Source organism: Heloderma suspectum, chromosome 1 (genome assembly GCF_057233095.1).
Source record: "Heloderma suspectum isolate Gila_16-S chromosome 1, 16-S_ref, whole genome shotgun sequence".
Lineage (NCBI taxonomy): Eukaryota > Metazoa > Chordata > Lepidosauria > Squamata > Helodermatidae > Heloderma > Heloderma suspectum.
This window is the reverse complement of record NC_139458.1, coordinates 48,449,599-48,472,952: the sequence shown is the minus strand read 5'-3', so window position 1 is coordinate 48,472,952 and position 23,354 is coordinate 48,449,599. Positions and strand designations below refer to the sequence as shown.

Below are 23,354 nucleotides of genomic sequence, written 5' to 3'. Positions count from 1 at the left end.
GGACCAATGGTCCATCTAGCTCAGTACTGTTTACACTGGCTGGCAGCAGCCTCCCCAGGTTTCAGGGAGGGGCCTTTCCCAGCAATACCCAGCAATACTGTGGACTGAACCTGGGACCTTCTGCATGCAGAACTCTACCACTAAGCGCCTCTCCCTTAGGAGCCTAAGCAGTAATTCCCTTCCTGTGAACTGTGGCCAGTGACATCTTACTTTGGTTTGCAACACTTCACGCAACACTTGATCCCTTCCTGCCTGTGTCCACAGAGATCTCTCCTTGCTTTTCCAGTTCATGCTTACGCACATAAACAGGGAAGTTGTACCAGTAACTAGGGAAAGGAAAGGTATAGAGCACAGGGGTTTTTCACCCCAGGAATTATTTGTATAGGAAATCATATTCCACTTTCCCCCTCCAAATGGAGGTGCCCAAAGCAGCTTACAAAATAAAATGTAAAATGAAGAATTAACAGAATTAAAAATAAAACAATCACTTACAATACAAAAAGGCAGTAAAACATTAAAATGGAAAAAATCCAAAATGAGCCAGGACAATAATTTAAAAAACCCTACACCACAGAGAGTTTGAAAACTTGCTGGTGGAAAACAAAAGTATTTCAGGCTGCAATGGGACACTGGTAACATGGGAGATGAGTTTACCTCCCAGGACAGTATTACACTTTCCTTTCTGATGGCAGCACTTTTATAGACAGTCTGGCAATTTTCAGCCCTTTGGGGTGGACAAGTAGTGCTCAGGGCTAGCTCTGTAGCTTGCAGGTTATGAGTGCACTGAAGCAGCACACCCCAAACATCCCGAAATGCCTGTGTATATGTTGAATTTGTGTATTTCACCTTTTGATCAAAAGATCCTTAAGTTGGATAACAGGTTAAAATACCGTAAAACACAATAAACACATGATAAAACACAGTGAAGCCTAATTACTGTACTCTCCATAGATCTACCTGATCAGGGATACAAGAGAGTAGGCAGCACAAACGTGTTCACCAGGCTCAGTTCCTGCAGCCATTTACTTGCTCTCTGAGAGGCCTCTGCTGTCAGAATGCAAATTGTGAGCTAAACATGAGCTCTAACTAGTTAAAATAGTTCCACTTAAATAAGAGTTTGCACAACTTTAGCAATTTTAGAATGGTTATGTTTCTGTGCAGATTGTAAGGGAAGTGCTTCTTCGAGAGGCTTTTTGAGAACAACTTGCCATCCAACCCCAATCTTAGCACATTTCCACTAAGTAGCAGTGACGGGTGTCTGGATTTAGTATAAAACCAGCAGAATAGACTTCTGGGGGTTCCCATCAGTGTTGTAAGAGGAAACGTTTTGCAGTACATGAGCTGGTGGCTGTAGCCCTGTTCAGACATTCTACATCTGGGGCTAATAAATGTGTGAGGAACATGCTTGCCCCACCCCTCTCCATCACTGAGTTCATTGCTCTGTACTCATGATTTTCCAGCAATCCAATTGTGTGGTGATCCTCCATGAATACAGGAGGCTCTCCTCTCCAGAACGTCACCCTCCCCAAGTGCAGGGCGATGGAAACATGCAAGGGCTCAGGCTAGCATGTTCCCTCTCCTCGCATATTTAGTATACTCAGAATCAGAATGCCTGAGCAGGGCTGGTGTGAGCTCTGTATCATACACCACATATACAACAATGATAACATCCGACTTCGAGTTTTTAGAGTCACCCCTTTTGTAAAGACCAGGGTCTTAAGAAAAGACTCATCCTCTTTTTACCATCACACACCACTTGTCCTCTGCAGTGAGAAGGAAATGTTCACATAAGCATTGCCAACATTTTTTTCTCTGCCAGAGCTCCTCTGTCTTTAACACTGGCATAAAAGGACAATGGGTGATGCTTTCCCACAGACTGCCTTTCCATGCCAGGAAAAGCTTCAGCTGCTGAATCTCTGCATAACATACAGTTGATAACAGCAGACGGAGGACCAACAACATAAAAAAAGGGTGTCAGCCCTTTCTCAGCTCTGCAACTGAACAGGAGATTTGCAAACACCAGTAAACCTAGTTCTATTACAGCCACTGCAATAATCCAGACAAAAAGCTTAAAAAAGTAAAGAGTTCATTTGAATAGTTAAAATAACCCTCCTGATTTTTCTCTTTAAGTATCTTTCAATGGAGCACAGCCATTCTAGAACTCCCCACCACCACTCCCCACCTGTCAGATGTTGCTCCTGGCCCCCTTTCCCTACCCCCAGCATCCATTCCATGTGTTTTCTGAAAGATATTTGATTTCAGTGAAAGCTCTGCTGCCATCCATGCAATATGCTTGCACTTTCTCTTTGTGCTTCCTGGGAAGGATGAGGACTCCTCTGGGGATTCTGGGTAATTGGGTTAGTGGCCAGCTCATGTCAGGAAATTAAAAGGCGGCCCTGATCAGGTTGCTGCTGCATGGGGTTTTAATGGCTTGGTATTTATAGAGTATTCTGCTTCTAGCCCAGGCCAGAAATAACACTTTTCGGCACATTTCAAATGAACAAAGCAAATGGAGGAAAGTTTTCTCACTAAAATGCACAGGCGTCTTAAAAACAAACTGTGTGTATGTTGTAATGATTTTAATATATTTTAAGAGCAAATTTTTAACACAAAGTGAACAAATTGCTAACTTCTCAGGGGCCTAACGTAGGATTTTCTGCATTGCATCCTCTCCAATATAACAGTCTCTCTTTTAGGGCATTCCCAGACAATAGGTGTTTTTGCATCCTGGAAATGGCATGATTGTTTAGACTCCCATATGTGCATTCTCTCTTTATGCTATTATGATGAAAACTCAGTACTGTTCTTGAATAATGTTTTTGTGGGTGCTCAGCATAGTAATGCACATTCTAATAGTGGGAGTAGTCTGGACATTGTGAGTATAGCAGGGTTGGTCCTGCCATGAGATAGAATGAAGCAGCAGATTACGGGCAGCCAATTACTAAGCAACAGGATTCAACTTCATGCCTGCAAGGCTACCAGACATTCCCTTGTATAAAGAGAACAACATTTTAACCACAATGATGAGAATAGGTGATGCAAGATACCAGGGTCTGCCCAAGACATTTTGCTGCTTGAATAAAAGGACAAGGTGGTGCAACCTTGCCATTCCATATTAGGGAAGTATGAAAAACCTACCTGGCTCCGCACCGGGCAATCCGCGGTGGGGGGGGAGGCGAGCCGTCCCTCCCCCTGGAATTCTTGACGGGGGGGGGGGAGGTGATCTGGTCCTCCCCCCCGAAATCCTGCCCGGCCGGCTCCGCTCCACGGCCAAGCCGCAGAGCCGCCAGCCAGATCCAGCCGCCCGCAGCCAGACATCCAGCCGCTGGGCAGCCCTGCAGGGACACAAATGGCGGCTGTCGTAGCCGCCGCCATTTGCGTCCCTGTATTGAGCTGTGATAGGCTACGTAAATATTTATGTAGCCTATCACGGCAGGAGGAAAAAACCCAGCGTACACAAATGGCGGTAGCCTCCGCCATTTGCGTACGCTGGGTTTTTTCCCCCCTGCCGTGATAGGCTACGTAAATACTTACATAGCCTATCACGGCAGGGGGAAAAAACCCAGCGTACGCAAATGGCGGTAGCCACGGCCATTTGGGTACGCTGGGGTTTTCCCCCCCCGTGCCGTGATAGGCTACGTAAATACTTATGTAGCCTATCACGGCCTCCGCAGGGACACAAATGGCATCCCTGCGTTAGCCGTGATAGGCTAAGTAAGTATTTACGTAGCCTATCATGGCTATGAAGAGGAGGAAGCGAATGGTGGCCGCAGGACGGCCACCATTTGCAAAGCAGTGCAGACGGGAGCAGGTAAGTGCTCCGTTTCGTGTGCCTTTTGTGGGTTGGGGGCGGCGGGGACTTTGTCCCGTGCGCCTTTCATGGGTTGGAGGGACGGGGGCTTCGTTCCACGGCGGATTTCGGGGGGGCAAATGCACTGGCATTCGGCCTCACCGAGATCCGTCGCAGAATTCTCTGACATCCCTATTCCACATACAGAAGCCAACCAGACTGGCAGTTGAATTTTACTTCAAACTGATGAGGGGACAGTGCCCTCCACTGTACCAGAAGGCAGCAGACTAGTTTAGGGTGCACAAAGCAGGCCATGTGAAATATGCAGCCCTGGCCTCTAACATCTTGTTGCCACCCCCCAGCATCTGCTGCCTGAGGCGGCTGTCTCACTATAGCTAATGATAGAGCCGGCCCTGCAAGACACAATAAAGTGTAAACAGTTGTGCTGCTCTAGCAGGTTGGAGTAGGGGGGAAGCATGGTAGGGACAACTTAAAATGGTAATGTAGAAAAACTCTTCAACACATACACTTGCATGCAATGTATATATGCACACATGCATAGGTACCAGGTGCACAGTGCCCCAGGGACTACATACAGAATTATAGGTCAGGAGACCTACCGTAGGGACTCAGGCGAGAAGAATGTACATCCTGTAAATTCAATATGACAGCTAATATTGGGCCTAGGCTGTATTTCCCACTATCGAGGGCTTTGCTTCATGGAGCTTTTAAAGGTATTTTTAGTCTCCAGGAAAGAAAAAAAGAAACAAAACTTGATTGCTTGTGCTACCTTCTCTGCACACTCGGCTATTTTTACTTCCAACAGACTGGGACTGAATCCAGCATTTAGAAAGAATGAAAGGGAGGAAAAACAAATGGTGAAATTATTTGACTTCCATTAAGGGGGAAAAAAACACCCAAAGCCTGATATTATTGAGTCAGCAAGGGGACATCTGATCTCAGACTTGTTGGACAGATGTCTCTTGGCAGGGCCACATTGGAGAAATGCGGAAAGCTCACACAGATCAGCAGAAAGGCTCTTGTACTGCAGAGAGTTGGTACTGGCACAGATCTATTTGAAGGACTTCTGGAACATGAGTGGCACCAACAGGATGGTTAGAAAATTGACAGCCTTCTTCAAGGTATGAGGTAATGACAGATCTGAGACAAACACGACTCTTTTTTGTTGTTTTCATTGTTGAGATGTGCGTCACTTTGCTTTTTCCAGGAAGGAACATAAGCAGAAACAAAGCAGAAAGTGAAAGCATTGCAAGGAAAAGGGAATCCCTTCCCTGTTATTTCTGTAAGGGTCAGAAGGCAGGATGGGAAATGGCATACCTTTACTTTACAATTGCCTGCCTTCTACCAATTTGAAAGCCAGGTGGCTGTTCATTCTTTTGATTAATATTAGGAGAAAAAAAACCATAATTTTCTACAATAACATTACCAACACTTTGAAACATATGTAAAAACAACAACTGCCCTGCAGGATGTGAGTTGGTAGATTTCCACTACATGGTGCTTTAGTGCTCATGCGCATGCATTTACTCCACATGTCCACTAGAGACAAGATGCATCCACCACCACCTCTACCCACTCATTCATAGATGTAACTTCTAGACACCTTGACGAGGGAGGGATCTGTACGCTGAAGAATGAGAGCATTACCAGCTCATGTTGATAACATTTTAACATTCCTCCAAAAGCAAAACAAAAAATGGGAAAAGTGATTTACTAAGGACAAGGAGCAGCAAAAAAAAGGCTCTGTCCTTGACAGATAGGGACAATGGTAGCATATGATGGGGATTAGCATAAGCAGGCACCATTTCAAGAGGAAAATATCCCCAAACAGGCATGTTTATTTATTGGACTTACACAATCCAGCTGTCATCTAACGAGCTCAAAGCAGCTCACATACAGTTCCCGGGCATCCTCTCATCCATGCTAGGGATTTGGAGAAATCTGTTTGGTGGGGTGGAGTTTGATGTGCTTTCCTAGGCTAAGGCCCCCGGGCTTCATTTCAGTTCCTGCTGCAGTGCCCAACTCCATCTGCAGCGAGCTGGCCAGTTCATGGATTTTCTGGGAATTTTGCACATTGGGGGGGGAGGTTCTGTAATTTGTGCAAATTTCTGAGAAATTTGTGCAAATTATGACTGAATTTGCACAAATTGCAGAACCTTCAAAAATGTGCAAAACAGTTCTCAGAGTGCAGGGAACAGCCTGCAGTTCTGCTTGCAGATGTAAAGCGAGTCATACACGCTGTGGAACTCAATTGAGCCAAAAAATAAGTGGATTTCCCAGAGACAGACATCCCTAATTCAGGCATCTTATAAGGCCAGAACTTCTAAGTTGCAGCAGTAGAACTGTAATATGGGTTTGCTGGAGACTGTTATCCTGGCCATAGCGGTACAGCCATTATAATCTCAGGAACGTCTGGACCAGTACCCTCATGGCTTACTTTCACATCATTTCATGTCTGATTCAGTCCCCCACCATCCCAGTATTGGCCTTTCTTCCTTTACTATATCTTCCATAAATAAGGCTTCCTCCTCTGAAATCACAGGTTTCGGTTTTTCATTTATTTGTCTCCTCTGATGAAGCCTACATTTGTACAGTGGCAACTAGGCAGACGAGTGGCCAGGAAAAAGGATAGATAGCACAAGGTATCTGTCGGGTCCATCTCCGGGACAGCTTGTACTGCTTCAATGAGGTACAAGCTTTCATGTAAGAATATCAGCACCCAAAATGCACTGCTCTCTCATCACATGGTTTTCTGTAGTAGAACATTTTTAAAAAGGCACCACTCTGGATGAACTGAGTGAAAATGGCCGGCCAAAATTTTCCACCCTATTCATGAGTGACAAAATTGGCAGAGGAAGATTAATTGAATATCCCCCAGGAGACAACATTTATCAACCATTCCTTGAGGGGTGTGTGTCACCATTAGCAGTGGGATGGCTCTTTTTTTCTAAGGTTTTTTTTAAAACCTATCCTGCAATCAACGTCTGAGGCTCTCCTCTGCCTTCTCCAAGGGAGGGTCAGAAGATGGCAATGAGAGGGCCTTTTTGGTGGTGCCTCCTCTGCCACCCTCCCCCCCAACTGCGGAATGGTCTCCCCAGCAAGGCCCATCTGGCACAAACATTGTCATCAAACATTCTATCCCCAGGCATTTGATGGCATATCAAATGCCTTTGGCTCTTTAATTCATCAGTTGAATTGTTTATGGTTGACACTCATATTTTACCTGTTTTATGGGGTGGTGGTATTTTAGAGGATAATTGTTTATCACTGTTATAAGTTTTGTATGTTTTTATTTTGTTGAAAGTCGCCTTGAGTCTTTTTGAAAAAGGCACCTAAGAAATCTAATAAGTACAAAATAAAAATAATAATGGGGAGTAAGGGGTTCTTCTGACAGCAGTGGTGACAACAGAAACAGCTGAGCTCCTGTTGCCAGCCCAGCTGCCACAATGCCTCAGCATTTGTGGGGGGGGGGACATCGTAAGGGAAAATAGCAAACAACAGATAAAATTGGTGGGGAATATTCAACAAAATGGCCGTTCTATGGAGAAGTGCTAAAAAGGAAAATTCTCAGAAATTTTCTCTGAAAAATCTCTTCTGAGAAATTTCACCCCATCTTTTTACTCACTGTTGTTCTGTACAACACACACACACACACACACACACACGAGTTATCTTTCCCAGGGGAAAGGAAAGCACTTTATCTGCACAAGTTAATTCACTTAGATGCATGCAGATTTAATTTTTTACATGAACTACCATCGAGAATGAGTTTTTTTCATTTCATTTTAATCAGGCCAGTAAACTGCTTGGGACAGTTTAAAACAGCTTGGAGGTAGATAACACCCCCCCCCACCCTGATGCCATAGCCCTAAATCAAAATTAGGAACTGCTTTAAGGTTCAGTGGGAGAATTTTTTCTCTTGCTTCTTTGTCTAGAAAATCAATAAAGTGAGTGGGATTTTTTCAGGGCCGGCCCTACCATTAGGCAGAGTGAGGCAATTCCCTCAGGCAGCAGACGCTGGGAGGTGGCAGCAGGGTGTTAGAGGAGAGAGCTGTGGGCTATGCAGCTTACCCTGCAGCCCCTAACCTAGCTTGCCCCATCCCCGGTACTCAAGTAAGATTCAGTTGATACTTTCAACTGGCTTTTGTACGTGAAATGCGAGGGGGCACCATTTTGTTCTTTGCGAAAGGCAGCAACATGTCTTGGGCTGGCCCTGGGGTTTTTACTTCTGTTTACAACTCCCAACTATTCCCATATAGCAGCAACCATTCAGTTGCAGGGTATCTTTAGCTAGGACCTTTAGCTAAACTGAACTGGACAGCATGAATTATGTGGAGTCTTTTGCCTAGTCGTTTTTTGTCTCTCTTCCACAGGGCATTTTCATTTAGTGCTCTCTGTACACTGCTGTCAAACTTCAGAAGCAAAGCAGGCAGCATGAAATGCAGAATAATTAAAAAAAAGGTAAAGGTGTCCCCAACCAGTCGTGTCCGACTCTAGGGTGCGGTGCTCATCCCCGTTTCTAAGCCGAAGAGCCAGCGCTGTCCGAAGACGCTTCCGTGGTCATGTGGCCGGCATGACTGAACACCGAGGTGCACGGAACGCTGTTACCTTTCCCGCCGAGGCGGTACCTATTTATCTACTTGCAATTTCTTGCTTTCGAACTGCTAGGTTGGCAGAAGCTGGGACTGAAGACAGGAGCTCACTCCATCACGCAGCACTCGGGTCTCGAACTGCTGACCTGCTGACCTTCCAGTCTGCAGTTCAGCATCTTAACCACTAAGCCACCGCGGTCCCTACAGTGTAATTTTCAATTGATATCCTCAATGAATCTTGTAAAGCTTAGCATATCCACCATTCTTCCCTTCTTCTTTCTTCTTTCTGTTCAAGCTTCACATCTTTATTTTTATTTTTTTATTATTAAATTTATTAATCGCCCATCTGGCTGGTCACCCAGCCACTCTGGGCGATGTACAGCATACAATAAAACAGTTTAAAACAATAAAATTCTACCATAAAAACATTTTCTAAAATACCCTAACCCACCCCAAATGCCTGCCTGAACAACCACGTTTTTAATGCACGACGGAAGCTCATTAAAGAGGGGGCATGACAGAGTTCCCGAGGGAGGGAGTTCCACAGAGTGGGGGCCACCACAGAAAAGGCCCTCTCCCTCGTCCCCACCAGTCTAGCTGTCCTGGCTGATGGGACAGAGAGAAGGCCATCCGAGGCTGATCTTGTTAAGCGGCCTGTCTGGTGCTGCTGGAGGCGCTCCTTAAGATAGGCTGGGCCGGAACCATATAGGGTTTTAAAGGTCAAAACCAACACCTTGAATTTGGCCCGGAAAACAACTGGTAACCAGTGCAACTCCTTCAGCACTGGAGTGATGTGATCTCGCCGGCGGCTGCCTTTAATCAGGCGAGCTGCCACGTTCTGTACCAGCTGCAGCTTCCAAACCGTCTTCAAGGGTAACCCCACGTAGAGCGCATTACAGTAGTCTAAACGAGAGGAGACCAAGGCATGTACTACCGATGGGAGCAGATGGTCGGGAAGGAAGGGGCGCAGCCGCCGTATCAGATGGAGTTGATACAGCGCTGTCCGGCTCACAGCTGACACCTGAGCCTCCATGGACAGCTGGGAGTCCAAAATGACCCCCAGGCTGTGGACCTGGTCTTTCAAGGGTAGCCGTACCCCATTCAACACCCATTCACATTCAACAACATCTGATTTCTATTTCTGTTCATCTCACCCCAACTATTTCCTCTGTATCGACACAACTCCCACCACCTTCAACTTGTTTAAAAAAATTTTTTTTAGAAGGAAAGTAAGTTGTCCAAATGACACAAGTTTCAAAAATTAGTTCCTGTAAAGCCTTATATGCCCACAGTGTACATTCCAAAAATCCACAAAACATGTCCATTTTTCAGCAATACTAGTTGTTTTTATGAATGCCATTTTTCCTATATATGTATTAAATCAGTTAACTTGTCCAACTTTGCTAAATCCAAATATTTGAGGATTTTTTTCCGGTTTTGACCCCAAACAACCTTTGGAGAGATTCATGAAATCTTTAATAATGAATGTATTGGGTTGGATCTGGATTTAAACTTATGGAAAGGGAGCCCTGCTTCTCCTCCCCGTGGCAGCCCCTTCAGCCCCCTGAAAATACTCTACAAAATGTCAGGAGGCCCTGCTGAATGGGGTGAGCTGTGATGTGGGGGGAGGGGGATCCCCACAAATCAGGCAGAGGGGCCTTCTGCGAGCAGAACCCTTCCTCTTGAGGAATGTCCCTTTCTCTCACGGAAGACAGATCCTGGACCCAACCCATGATATTGGAATTCTTTCTTCCTATCCAATTTTAAAAAATTAACAAAGGGCTTGGTCCCCAATGACCATGCTGGTTGAGAATGATGGGAACTGTACTGTCACATCTGGAGGATATCAAATTGGAGAAGGATGCTGTATTCTATCATTTCTGATATTATATCTATTACGTGCTTTCAAATAATTAAAATCTTATAAAATAGGTCTATGTCTGTGGCTGAACACATCCAGCATTCACTTTTTGTTTCTGAATATGTCTTATTACCCCAGCAAGTGTCAAATACCATTGAAATAGTAATTTATATTAATAACAAATAAACATTTATACTAATAAACTTAGCAATGCCATCCTCACCAACTGATATATTCCATTTCTGCTCCAGAATAATAATTTGGATATCTATTTCTATTGTGATATAAATTTTGGGGACTTTTTTCATCTACTATATATAAACACACACACAAACTCTTCAATCTTTCATAGGAGCCAATATTTCCACACAGATTAAATGCATTTGCCTTGCAGCTTTGAGCAAGGGAGATATGCTGTATCCAAATACACAGATAGGCCACCGGGGCTTGGAAAAGTTAGGCCATTTCCACAGAGTCATTTTTCAGATTCAGCTATACCCATTTGGTGTGTCCCACATCCCTCAAACTACAAAAAAGCAGTCCTATTGCCTAATTGGCTGGGATAACATAGTGAAGAAATGGGGGAAAGCCCTAAAACTGCACTGAAGCAGCAGCAAATCAGGACTGTGAATAGGGATGGTGCTGATGCCCGACTGGGTCCGGGAGTCCATCGGGCTCCCCCCCCCACCTGCACCCCTGGACTGCACCTGCTGAACCCCTGGCCTCGCTCACCCCCGCTCACGCCCTTCTGGACATTCCCAACACTCACCTGGACCCATCTGCGAGCACCCGCCATTTTGCCGAGGTTTTTTTTTTTTAACAAAAGAAGGGAGCGAATGCCTCTAATATTGCACAGATGAAGCTTTCCCAGCCTAAATGTGTGCATTTTTAATTAGCTCCCTTTTTTTGTAAAAATAAGCCTTGGCAAAATGGCAGGTGCTCGCAGATGGGATGCAGGATGATTGTGGGTGGCTTGCCGAGCTCATGGGGGGGCTGCAGTGGCTTAGTGGTTAAGACGCTGAACTGCAGACCGGAATGTCGGCAGGACAGCAGTTCGAGACCTGAGTGCTGCGTGACTGAGTGAGCTCCCGTCTTCAGTCCCAGCTCCTGCCAGCCTAGCAGTTCGAAAGCAAGAAATTGCAAGTAGATAAATAGGTACCGCTTCAGCGGGAAAGGTAACAGCATTCCGTGCACCTCGGTGTTCAGTCATGCTGGCCACATGACCACGGAAGGGTCTTTGGACAGCGTTGGCTTTTCGGCTTAGAAATGGAGATGAGCACCACCCTCTAGAGTTGGACACGACTGGTTGGGGACACCTTTACCTTTATTTTTTTTGCCGAGCTCGTAGGGGCTCGAGCGAGGATCTGGGAGGGCTCGAGGAGGGGTGGTGTTTCAGTGGGTGCCTGCCAATCCCAGATGGGTGTGGGTTCGCACCTCCGTAATGGTGAACAAGTGCACTAAGTAAATAAATAAATAAACACACACACACACACAAGAAAGGCACAAAGGTAGGGATTTGGGGGAGGCTTCTCGCACCCCTCAAACACCATTTTACTGCTCAAGCGCATTCAAGTGCAAACCTTTGGTGCAGCTCTGGTCCAGATTTGACTAGGGATGGCAGAGAATTCCACCACAGATCTCGGTGAGGCCGAATGCCGGTGCATTCGGCCCCCCGAACTCTGTGGTGGAATGGCCTGCCACCCCCCCCCGCCACCCCGTGGATCCCCCCGGGACGAGACTTACCTGGGGCGGATCTTCCGGGTGGCGGCGGAAAAGACGTGATAGGCTACGCAAAGATTTACGTAGCCTATCATGGCTAGGTTTAAAAAAAAAAACACGACATGATAGGCTACGTAAATCTTTACGTAGCCTATCATGGCTGGGTGGGTTTAAAAAACAACGACAACCGCGTACGCAAATGGTGGCAGCTACGGCCGCTGCCATTTGCGTTCCTTATTTTTGGCCGTCTTAGTCTACGTAAATATTTAGTAGGCTAAAACGGTGAATCAAAAAGGGACGCAAATAGCGCCCGCTACGCTATTTGTGTTCCCCTTTATTTTCACCGTCATAGTCTACGTAAATATTTACGTAGATTCAGATGGCCAAAAATAAGGAATGCAAATGGCGGCGGCCATAGCCGCCGCCATTTGCTTACACGGTTTTGTTTTGTTTTTTCCCCAGAGCCCTCCATGGCCGGAAATCCAGCTGCGGACGGCTCTGGGCTGGGCTGGGCTGGGCCTGGCCAGCTGCTCCGCGGAGCTGCCGCAGAGCACAGTCAGCCATCGAGGATTCCAGGGAGGAGGAACGGATCACCTCCCCCCCCCGTCGAGGATTCCGGGGGGAGGGATGGAACGCCTCCCCCCCCACCATCAACATAATCCGTGAAAGGTAAGTCACTTTTGTACATCCCTAGATTTGACACTCTGCCAACCATAATGTCTTCCAGCCCCAAATCATGCCCCAAATCCAACAGGTGCACCACATCTTACAGGGATGGCTCTGGGAAGCCACTCCAGATCTCAAAGTGGTATATGATAGGCCATGAATTTCCTGTCGGGTCTTGGCCATGCTCTAAGTCAGGCCACTGCTGTCAGGCCCAAAGGGCCAGCGGCAGAAAATGTGGTTGAAGATGGGCTGCTGGTGAGGTTCTGGTTCAAGAACATGAGGATCAAAGGGCCAAAAGCTGTTGCAGTAGGTATTTGCTCCTACCCTACATCCAGTGGTGGCTGGGGACTCCAGTTCCATAGGGACTGTGATTCCATTCAGGGTTTTAGTTTCCACCAGCCGGAACCCTAATGGTGCTATCCAAGTTGCTGTCATTTTGGTGATAGGGTTCAGAACCTTGGATAGCACCATCACACTTTTGGCTGGTGGAAACTAAAACCCTGAATGAGATCACAGCCCCTCCGGAACTGGAGTCACCAGCCACCACTGCCTATATGTCGCCTTGAGTGTAAGGATCTACCCCATGCAACCCACGCCCAAGCACAACTGCAAGGCAGGGAAAGCCAAGGACAAGGTGTCTCACCCAGCAAACCTATGATGTCTTCAAACGGAGGGGAAAAAACCTGTCTTATCTCCCACTGAAAGCAGTGACCTATCCAGTCCAGCATTCTGTTTCCAGTGGCCAACCAGATGCCTATGGGAAGCCCACAAGCAGGACATGAGTAGCACCTACTCGTGCTCGCCAGCAACTGTTATTCACAGGCACTCTGCCTCTGACACTGAAGGAAATATATGACTAGTAGCCACTGATATCCTTATCCTCCATGAATTTGTCTAATCCCCTCTTAAAACCATCTGGGTTGGTCACATCTTGTGGTCGCAGACTCCATAGTTTAGCGCTGCATTGTGTGAAAAAGTACTTCGATTTTACTAGGGATGTTAGAGAATTCCGCCATGGATCCCAGGTAGGCTGAATTCCAGTGAATTCGCCCTCCCCGAATCTGTAGCGGAACGGAGCAACCTGCCCCACCACCCCGCAAAAGCCCCGCAAAATGGAGCCTACCTGGCTGCGGTGGCGGCGGCTCCAGCAGCAGCTCCAGCCATTGCCTGGCTCCTGCGGCTGCAAATGGCGGCCGTCGTAGCGGCCGCCATTTGCGTCCCTACGCCAGCCCATGATAGGCTACGTTAATATTTAAGTAGCCTATCACAGCTAAAGCAGGGATGTAAATGGCGTGCCCTACACCATTTGCGTTCCCGCTTTAGCTGTGATAGGCTACGTAAATATATACGTAGCCTATCACAGGCTGGTGTAGGGACGCAAATGGTGTCCCCTACACAGGACACCATTTGTGTCCGCAGCAGCCCGGCAGCGGCTGGAGGCCCTGCTGTGGGTTGGCCCGGCTGGCGGCTCTGCAGACTGGCTGCAGAGAGGAGCCGGCTGGGCAGGATTCCGGGGGGGAGGAATGGATTGCCTCCCCCCCCGTCGAGGATTCCAGGGGGAGGAACGGATCGCCTCCCCCCACCTGCGGACCCCAGCGGAGCCAGGTAAGTGGGGTTTCGTACACCCCTACATTTTACTTGTCCTGATGAAAGTAGCAGCTTCCACTCAGCTCCTGCTTTCCTGCCCCCGCCTTGCTGTCTGCCACTGCTAGTGACGTTAGCCAGGGCCAGGCTTCTTCCTCGTGGTTCTGAGAAGGAGCTTTCACACTCCTGTCCTGCTGTGGGCATTCTATGGGCAGCTGGTTGGCCACTGTCGGAGTACAATGCTGGAGCAGACAGGCCTTTGGTCTAACCCAGCACAGCTCTGCTTATGTTCTTATGCCATGGTCCAGCCAGCAGATCTCATTCCACCTGCCCCGGCCATCCAGCACAACTTCATCCCCAAGTGAGGGTGTATGCACTGCTTCTAAAAAAAGTATACATATTTCTCTCTTTCCCTTCCCAGATGCATTAACAAAATAAGTTTCTGTTTCTCACTATTCTAATAATACCTTAAGGGCGCAATCCTATGGCCACTAGTCATTGGCTAGACAGCCATAGGATAGGTTGGTTCCCAGGAACCGACCTTGGCGTCTGCACTCTGACATTGGTTCCCTGAGAACCGACCTCCACCCCATCCAGCACTGCCTCATAGGCGGTGAGGAATGGCGCCGTGCTCCACGTTCAGGAGAGGAGCATGGAGCGGCAAAAACGGGGCATTCCTGGGGGCGGGGTGGGGAGGGCGGAAGTGCCGTTTGGACGCTTCCTATGTGTCGTCCGGCGTCCGACCCCCCGCTCGCTCCGACTTCCTGCAGCTAGACAGTTGAAATCGGCTGTCTAGCTGCAAATTCAGGGAGGCTGAAGCGTGGAGGGAATAAATCCCTCTGCACTTCTCCTGCCCTGCATTGGAGAGATGGTCGCCTCCGAGTTCGGAGGCAGCCACCTATCCCGATAGGATTGCGCCCTAAGAAACTATATATGTGCTAGCTGAATGTCACTGCTCAGCTGCTGGGTTGCATTTCTGTTCATTTGTGTGAGATTGCCAACTCTTTGGGGCAGGGAACTCACCTTGATGTATCTCTTAAGACATTTGGCTCAGAGGATCATTTCTGTGCCACTGTAGCGCCTAGATATTCCTCTGCACAGTGACCGCACAGCAGGATGGGATGTTCATCACGTGGGTTAATCTGCATGCTGTCTCTTTAATGCTGGCGGTGATGATGACTGAGTTGGGATGAAACAACAACTGTGACCTTATTTAAAGTGCTTGCCTCAAGGAGTGTCAAACAGGATGCAGGGACAGGAGGGGAACAGAGCCTTGTTGGAAATTAACGAGCTAAAGTCCTTGGATGAACAGACATATGCACTCAGCAAGGGAACGAGGGATGCAGCGTAAATCTCTCTCTCTCTCTCTTATCTCTTTTAATGCACTTAAGTCCTTTTGTGTCTCTCTAATCTGATTGAGGATGCCTAATACCTCTGCAACCTGTGCAGCCACCTTCCCCGCCAAGCACTGAGGACAATATGCTCATACATGTGCAAGTCTTCTTGGTTAAAAATTAGTGTGACTCAGTGGAAGCTCTGATGTCAGTGGGGCGGTGAATCCGCTCTGGCTTCAGTCAGAACCAGAACTCTAAAGGAGCATCCAATGTGCTTCTCGGCCATGGATAGCTCCTTTAGAGTTCTGACTGGTTCTGACTGAAACCCAGAGTGGATTCACCGCCCCACTGACATCGGAGCTACCAGCCTCCACTGTTGTGACTCCCTCTGCTGTTTATCCTTTGCCTCTACCTACATCAACTGTAACTGCACACTTTGGGCCTGCATCCTGGACTTGCAACAGGAGGTAGGCTAGTTTGATTGACTAACCACGGTATGCCCTGGGAAGGGTGTGCCATGTTGATCAAGTGATCATGACACTTGACCATAGCCCTGCGCAGACATCTCCCCACCACACACACACACACACACATACACACACACGCTGAACATGTGGTGTGAAGTGGGGCCATGCCTGCTGGCTAAGCCCCCAACACCAGAGTACCTGCTGGCTATGCATGCCTCAAGCAGTTGTACCTTAGGTATTAGTGTGCAAGTGGGCTCTACAATGTGCATAGAATCCCACCTCAAAGCTCATTCCAACTTGTGTTATGAACTTATCAGATTGTGATTTTTTTCTCTTCAAATGAAAATTTGCATGTATTTTTCCAAATGCACACATCAATTGTCCACATTTTTGAAATGTATACATCCTTCTCCCATTTTTAAAGCATGTTTGTGCACAATTTTAAAAAGAATGCATTTTTTTATGCACATTTTTCAAATGCGTGCATATTGTCAAACTCGTTTTTGGTGTCTGCATTCAGGTCCAAATGCGGATTATGCTTGAGTCCTCACTCAGGTTTGGGAGGTGTGAATTGGGTAAATTCTGGTCAAAAATGAAACAAATTTCTCATACATCTGTAGTGTACATATTTGGGCAGGGGGGAGTCTGCATGCCTCTATGACCTTCACCAGTGTTCTCACACTGAATGGCTAGCTTCAGGTACAAATGAGTGCCTAATTCATTGGGTTGGAGAAGTTTGAGATATTTTGTGTTGATGTACACGTCGCCATAAAAACTGGTTCACTTTGGGCACCTTAGCTCAGTTAATCCTGCCTGCTACCCACAGTTCTTGAATTTAAAATAATTAATAATTTATAGCAAGATATATGCTGCCCAGTTAATTGGAATGCACATTCTCAGTTGGTCAAAAGGGTTTAAATGAGTTATTCTTTCTAACCAATTGACTAAGCACTGCAGCCCTTACATATACCTACATGTGAGAGAAAGAGCTACATCTGGCTTCCCCAACCTAGTGCCCTCCAGACGTTTTAGACTACAAATCCCATCAGCCTTCATCAGGGTAGCAAATGATGGGAGTTGAAGTCCAAAACATCTGGAGGGTGCGAGGTTATCTACATAATCTTAGAATCCATTAGTCATATTTTCACACAGTTGTACTATTAGGAATAGAAATACTTACCTGTTTCTATTCTTCCTATGTAATATCAGTGTTTCAATCTACCCTTGTTATACAACGCAGCAAAAACATTGTGTGTGTGTGTGTGTGTGTCCCACCATACTTGCTTCTGGATCTCGTACAAGATCCTTAGGATCTTCTTCCTCTTTTGCCCACAGGAGTGCGTCTGGATCGAGTTCGTGGAGGCCGCCAAAAGTATAAAAGAAGACTGGACTCAGAGAGCAGCACTTACCTGAGCTTACAAATTCCGCCTCCGGCCAAAAAGCCATGTAGGTTCCGGCATCGCACTCTGCTATGTGGGCCAAACTCATACATTTCCTTTCTCCAAGGTAGCCCTGCGGGGGAGACTGTGCTGCTCTCCTTGAGTGCTCCTCAGGAAACAAGTTCTCAGCAGTCCTCACTGGGTAGAGAAGTACGGCTTAAGCAGGGCCATCTGAGACTGAAGGCTTCAACCCTCCTTCCTCACAATCACAATTTTCTGAAAGAGAGGATAATAGTACAAATATGAGAGCATCTGGCCTTTCCCAGCTTCCATGATCTACTCGAGATCAGCTTCCATCCCGGAGATGGTGGTCTACTGTCTTGCTGAGCCAGTTCTCCCATTTTTCACTCCCTCTTGCTCACTTTGCGATAGCCCTCTTAAGGTATTTTGGATGTTGGGGGTAATAACATGCTGCAAACACATTCTACCATAGGAGCATTTCGCACATTATCCAGAGGCAACCTGAGCTTGCCACTGAGTGTGCACTCAACAGGGAACTGCAGCCACCCGGTCAGATTTGCTGGTCTCTGTACCTGTATGATACATGTGGTTGTTGCTTTGAGACTTTACACTTAAATCACCTTAGGCGTGTACCTAAAAAATGCAGTGGCCCTCCTTTGGAAAGCCTTGCTTCATTGCTGGTGGATCTAGTATAAGCGTGTCCACCCAGCAGCTTCTTGCATTGTTGGTTTGATAATATTGTGCAGTATCCTATTAGGCGCTAGCGCTAATGTGAACTATGTTGCGCTACCATAAGCGGCCTCTAACGCAACGGCAATAGCATCTGCTGGGCAATGGGTTTTCCCGTCATACCAGGAAACACAGCTGGCATTGCACTAGAGGGTGTTTACGCTAGTGCAACGTAATTGTCAGGAGCACCCTTGCTGCCTTAAAGCACCTCTCCCAGCAGGATTACCCTCTTTCGGAGTGAGGCCAAGCCATGTAGGCTGTACAGTCTGTGCTAGCCCTGCAGTGTCAGCGGTCACCTGCATGGATAGACAGAGAAACAGGCTGAGCTACCTCCTCCATGTGCATAGCAGTGGGATCAAATGCACTAAGGACCACTTCACATTACAATCACTCACACCAATAGTTTGAAAAATCTTTGAAGCAGAAATTAGGAATGAATCATAGTTCATTTGCATTGCCTTATGGCTGCTGCCTCAAGCCATTTTTTCCTGCACTTTTTTTTAAAAAAGTCCCCATTTACTTAATCCAGAAAATGCCCAGATGTGAAGCTTCCTATCAATACTAATTAGGCCCCAAATGCATGTTAGAACAATTATCAGTTACAATATGCAGCATTTTCAGACAGGAAACATACATCCTTGCACAGGTTACTGAGATGGATCAGTAATGAACACATGTAAATATCTCTGATAGGATCATGAAGACATCATAGCTCAATGGTAGAGCACATGCTTTGTATGCAGTAGGTTGCAGGTTCAATCCCTGGGGTCTCCATTTTAAAAGGATCAGGTAGGCGATGGGAAAAACCTCTGCTGGAGAACTGCTGACAGAGGAAACAATACTGAACTAGATGAACAAATAATTTGACCTGGCATTAGGCAGTTTCCTTTGTTTCTAGGATACTCAAGGAAGCAGAAATACAAAAATAGTCTAAGTATTATTTCAGAAGTGAAGGGCAGTATCCAATGATGTCATTCCGCTAATGCAAAGTATGTTGCACTAGCATTAGGGACATCTAGCGCAATGCCAACAGCATTGGTTGTGCAACAGTATTCCCCGGAAAACCCATTGCGTAAGCTGCCACTTTTAGCATTGCGCTAACGGCCCTTATGCTAGTGCAACTTAATTGGCAATCGCAGAATGGCATAGTTGGATACTGCCCAAAGTTTCAAGTAATGTTTTTAATTGCACAGATTTATCACAAGTATGTGCTAACTTTGGCTTTGGAATTTGCAGTGACTAAGATTGTCTCCCACTTGCTGGTGGCAGAGCCAGAGAAGATTTATGCTATGCCTGATCCTACCATGCCGGAGAGCGACATAAAAGCACTGACCACACTCTGCGACTTGGCAGACCGAGAGCTAGTTGTGATAATTGGCTGGGCAAAGCACATCCCAGGTAAGAAGGGGGAGCTAAGATGGATGGCAAAAGGTGGCTGTAGTTACTTGCCACAGTAGGCACTGGTTTATTATTTTCAGTAATGAAATTGATACTGCTTGATGAATGGATCTGAATTTCTGTGTTAAAAAATATCCCAGATCTTGAAATGTCAATCCCCACATTTTGCAAATGGAATAAAAATGCTGTGGGGATCTTTGGCCAGTGAGCAATCTAGGAGTAGGGTGGCCACTTGTAAATCACTAAAAAAGAAGACAAAAGAGAGCACAAATTTGTTTGCATCTGCTAATTTATCTGTAAAGATGCAAATTTAGAAACTGTTATTATAATTTCAATAGAAATACAGGACATCTCACCTTAGTGAAATGGGCTGTGACCAGGTTACCTGTGTGCCTCCTGTTCAGTCTGCTGTTCAGGTGCCAACTGTGGGTGGGCAACAGTTGTTATGGTTTCCTTATCTTTAAACTGGAATTGGACAGAGCAGCCCTTCAAATAGAGGACCATCCTCTGGTAAAAGAGGACCCATGGCCACCCTCTTGTTGCACATTATGAGAAGCATGAACAGGTGGATGGGCAACAACGTTCTGTATTGCTCCTTTTGACATGTGCAAAGGGGAACTTGTGTATTTTCCCCATAGAAAAATACGCGAGTTCCTCTTTCATACATTACAAGACGGAGCAGGAAATGAAAGCGGAGCTTGCTCACATATGTCTGCTTCTTGCATGCAAAGAGGCCTCAAGGAGAACCAGTGTTCAACAGAAAACAGAGGTTATGAGAGGACTCCTGCAAGTTTACAGCAGTCTCCTTGCTCTCAAACTGAATTCCAGAGCAGTTATTGATTTATTTGTGTAAATTAATGTATCCTTAGATGCTTGTGAGCTTTAGCTTTGACCTGAAAAACTCAAGCAGATAGGTACTCAGAGAAGGAGGTCAGTCTTTGGATACTGCTTCTCAGCAAATCTTAATCCCAGGGGTGTCCTTCTTGAAGGAGGCCGGTTGTGTCAGGGTTTACACCACTCACTAGCTGCACAATCTGCCAGGGCCTGATTCAGCATAAACAGTGTTATGGTGCAGATTAAGGGAACTCAGTCTGGATTGCTCCACTAACCCAACAGCTGAAGAGAATTAACAGGAAGGATAATAAGCTACAGCAGACAATGGCTTAATTAATTCTCTAGTGAAGTGCAAGCACAGTCCACACTGTAACCACAAAAGCAATGAATACACGACCTACGGAAGGTTTCATATCTTCCTATATCATACTTTCCCAGCCACTTAATAAATGTGTTATCTCCACAACAAGAGCTCTGCCTGGGCAAAAAGTGTCTGGATTGTGCACTACAAATGGGAAACATAGGCCCACTGACCTCACAAATTCTCATCCTGAAAGGATCTCAGTGATATGGAGATGGTAGCCAGTATTTATACCACATGTATTAAGTGGCTGGGAAATGTAAGATGGAGGAAGATATGAAACCTTCCCCAGGTAGTACATGCATTGCTTTTGTGGTTACAGTGTGGGCTGTGCTTGCATTTCACTGGAGAGTGCCTGTCTGACTGCCTCCTGCCCTATAGTTGGTAAAGCAAAGGGTGACATTTTGTGAAATGCTTTCCATTGTTTGGAAGCTGTGCATATTGGGTAGTATCCAATATGCTTATGGGACTCACCACTTGCCCAGCGGGGCTTTGGGGCATCTAGTGGAAACACTCATTTCTGGAACGGGGCATGTCAGTGGGGCTCTCAGAAGGGAGATCTGCTGACTGTCCAATCTGAAATGAGCATTTCTGCTTGTTTCCAGAGTTGTTTTTAGAAGTGCCAAAGCCCCATTGCGCAAGTGCTGGGTCCTGCGAGCGCAACAGAACTAGCAGAGGTAAAGTGGCTCTGTTGGCCACCGCCATTTACTTGCATGCACAAGTGCTTGAGCAGCTGAAGAGAACCCCCGCCCCAGTCTCCCTAACTAATTGGAGCATAAATTCTGTGTTCCTTTCTGAATTTGATGCTAAAACTCCTGCACACACCATCCACTTGCTACATAATGATGTGGACAGAATAATAAAGATGGCTTCTTTGGACTTTGGCAGATGTATGTGTGAGCATAGTGAAATGGGTAGAGTTGAACTGGAGTTGAACTGGAGAATGCTTGGATGATCATGAGATGATGCTGCACTCCACAGATGGATTTCTCTAGGAGCAGCAGATATTGGGCAATACCCAGTGCTGCTCTTGTGCTAGCGGGAATGACTGTTAAAGCAGATGAAAACTAGCACTTGATAGCACAATCAGAAACTAGCCCAAACTAGCACTTTTGGAATGGGGCAACTTAGTGGAGCTCACAGAAAGGAGTTCCGTTGACATGTCCCATTCTGGAAACACTAGTTGGAGCTAGTTTCCAGGGTTGTGCTATGAAGCACTAGGTTCCCATCGCACTAGTGGTCATTCCCACTAATGTCACATGGTTGGCGATGTTGGACTGCTCGTGTTGGATACTGCCCTCAGTCCATATCCTTTGACATGTATCTTGTTGACATGCATCTACTCAATGACAGCCTCACCGATCTATCATGAACCCCTTCTTCTCCATCACTTTCCACCACTGCCATTTCTAAGTTTAAATCAGGAAAGTAGAGTACATTTATGCAAATATTACCTGCATTGTATAAGTCATTCTCATAATAGAACCTAAGTGTCTGGATACTGACTTGATTGTTTTAATGCAAAAATGTGGATCACCTCTTTATATAGAGCTATATATGCAAGGATAACATCAAATGCTGTTTTAACTCTAGAAAGCAAATGATCAGAGTGAGCGGAGAGCATGACAGGAAAGGGAAGACTGGGCTAAGAGTAACAATGTATTTAGGCCCTGAGAAGATCCTGAATGTTGGGGAGATTCATTGCTTTGTTACAGTGAAATCACCAGATTTGTTTGCCCAGATATCATTTGCATTTTCAAATATATATTTAAGACATTCAAAGCAGTCCATGTGTGTGTGCGCACACACGCGTGCATGTGTGTGTACGCACAGGTGTGTGCATGCACGCACCAAAAAAATCACAGCTTTCAGGTTTGCATTAATTCCAAAACTTGCCTCAGATGAGTAAACGTGTCTGCAAGGTCCTTAAAAAGGTAAAGGTGTCCCCAACCAGTCGTGTCCGACTCTAGGGTGCAGTGCTCATCTCCATTTCTAAGCTGAAGAGCCAGCACTGTCCGAAGACACTTCCGTGGTCATGTGGCCGGCATGACTGAACACCGAGGTGCATGGAACGCTGTTACCTTTCCCACTGAAGCGGTACCTATTTATCTACTTGCATTGTCTTGCTTTCCAACTGCTAGGTTGGCAGAAGCTGGGACTGAAGACAGGAGCTCACTCCGTCACGCAGCACTTGGGTCTCGAACTGCTGTCCTGCCGACCTTCCGGTCTGCAGTTCAGCGTCTTAACCAAATTCCCTCTCAGTTGTGTCGGCAAACAAGACCAATTAAGCTTAAAGCCACTCCTGCAATTGGGTAGAGAAAAAGATGTCTTCATAGTGTTCAGCAAATATTATTACCCCAATATCCTCCCCAGCAAGGTTGTAGTCCTTCCTGCCTGGATAGGACTCCCATTCCTTCATGCTTTACACCCCCCCCCCCTGCATTAATCACCTGTGCATTGCTTCCGCCTTCCCAGTGTGTCCCAGCAGGAAGAGGAGACTTCTGCTGAGGGGTGACGACAGGGGCTCTCCCAGGGTGTCTGTTTTGCTGCTCTTCTTGCTGGGAAGATGAAAGCCCAGCACAGGATGAAATATGGCCA

At 46.5% G+C, this 23,354-nt stretch overlaps 1 protein-coding gene across 1 annotated transcript in view; it reads left to right on the top strand.

Moving 5' to 3' along the window:
• Nucleotides 1-23,354, top strand: part of ESRRB (estrogen related receptor beta) — a 169,109-nt gene that overhangs the window by 135,410 nt on the left and 10,345 nt on the right. The window contains exons 5-6 of the mRNA XM_084827055.1: nucleotides 17,370-17,480; nucleotides 19,400-19,561. Coding sequence (XP_084683181.1) covers nucleotides 17,370-17,480; nucleotides 19,400-19,561 — 273 coding nt within the window. The remainder of the gene's footprint in view (nucleotides 1-17,369; nucleotides 17,481-19,399; nucleotides 19,562-23,354) is intronic.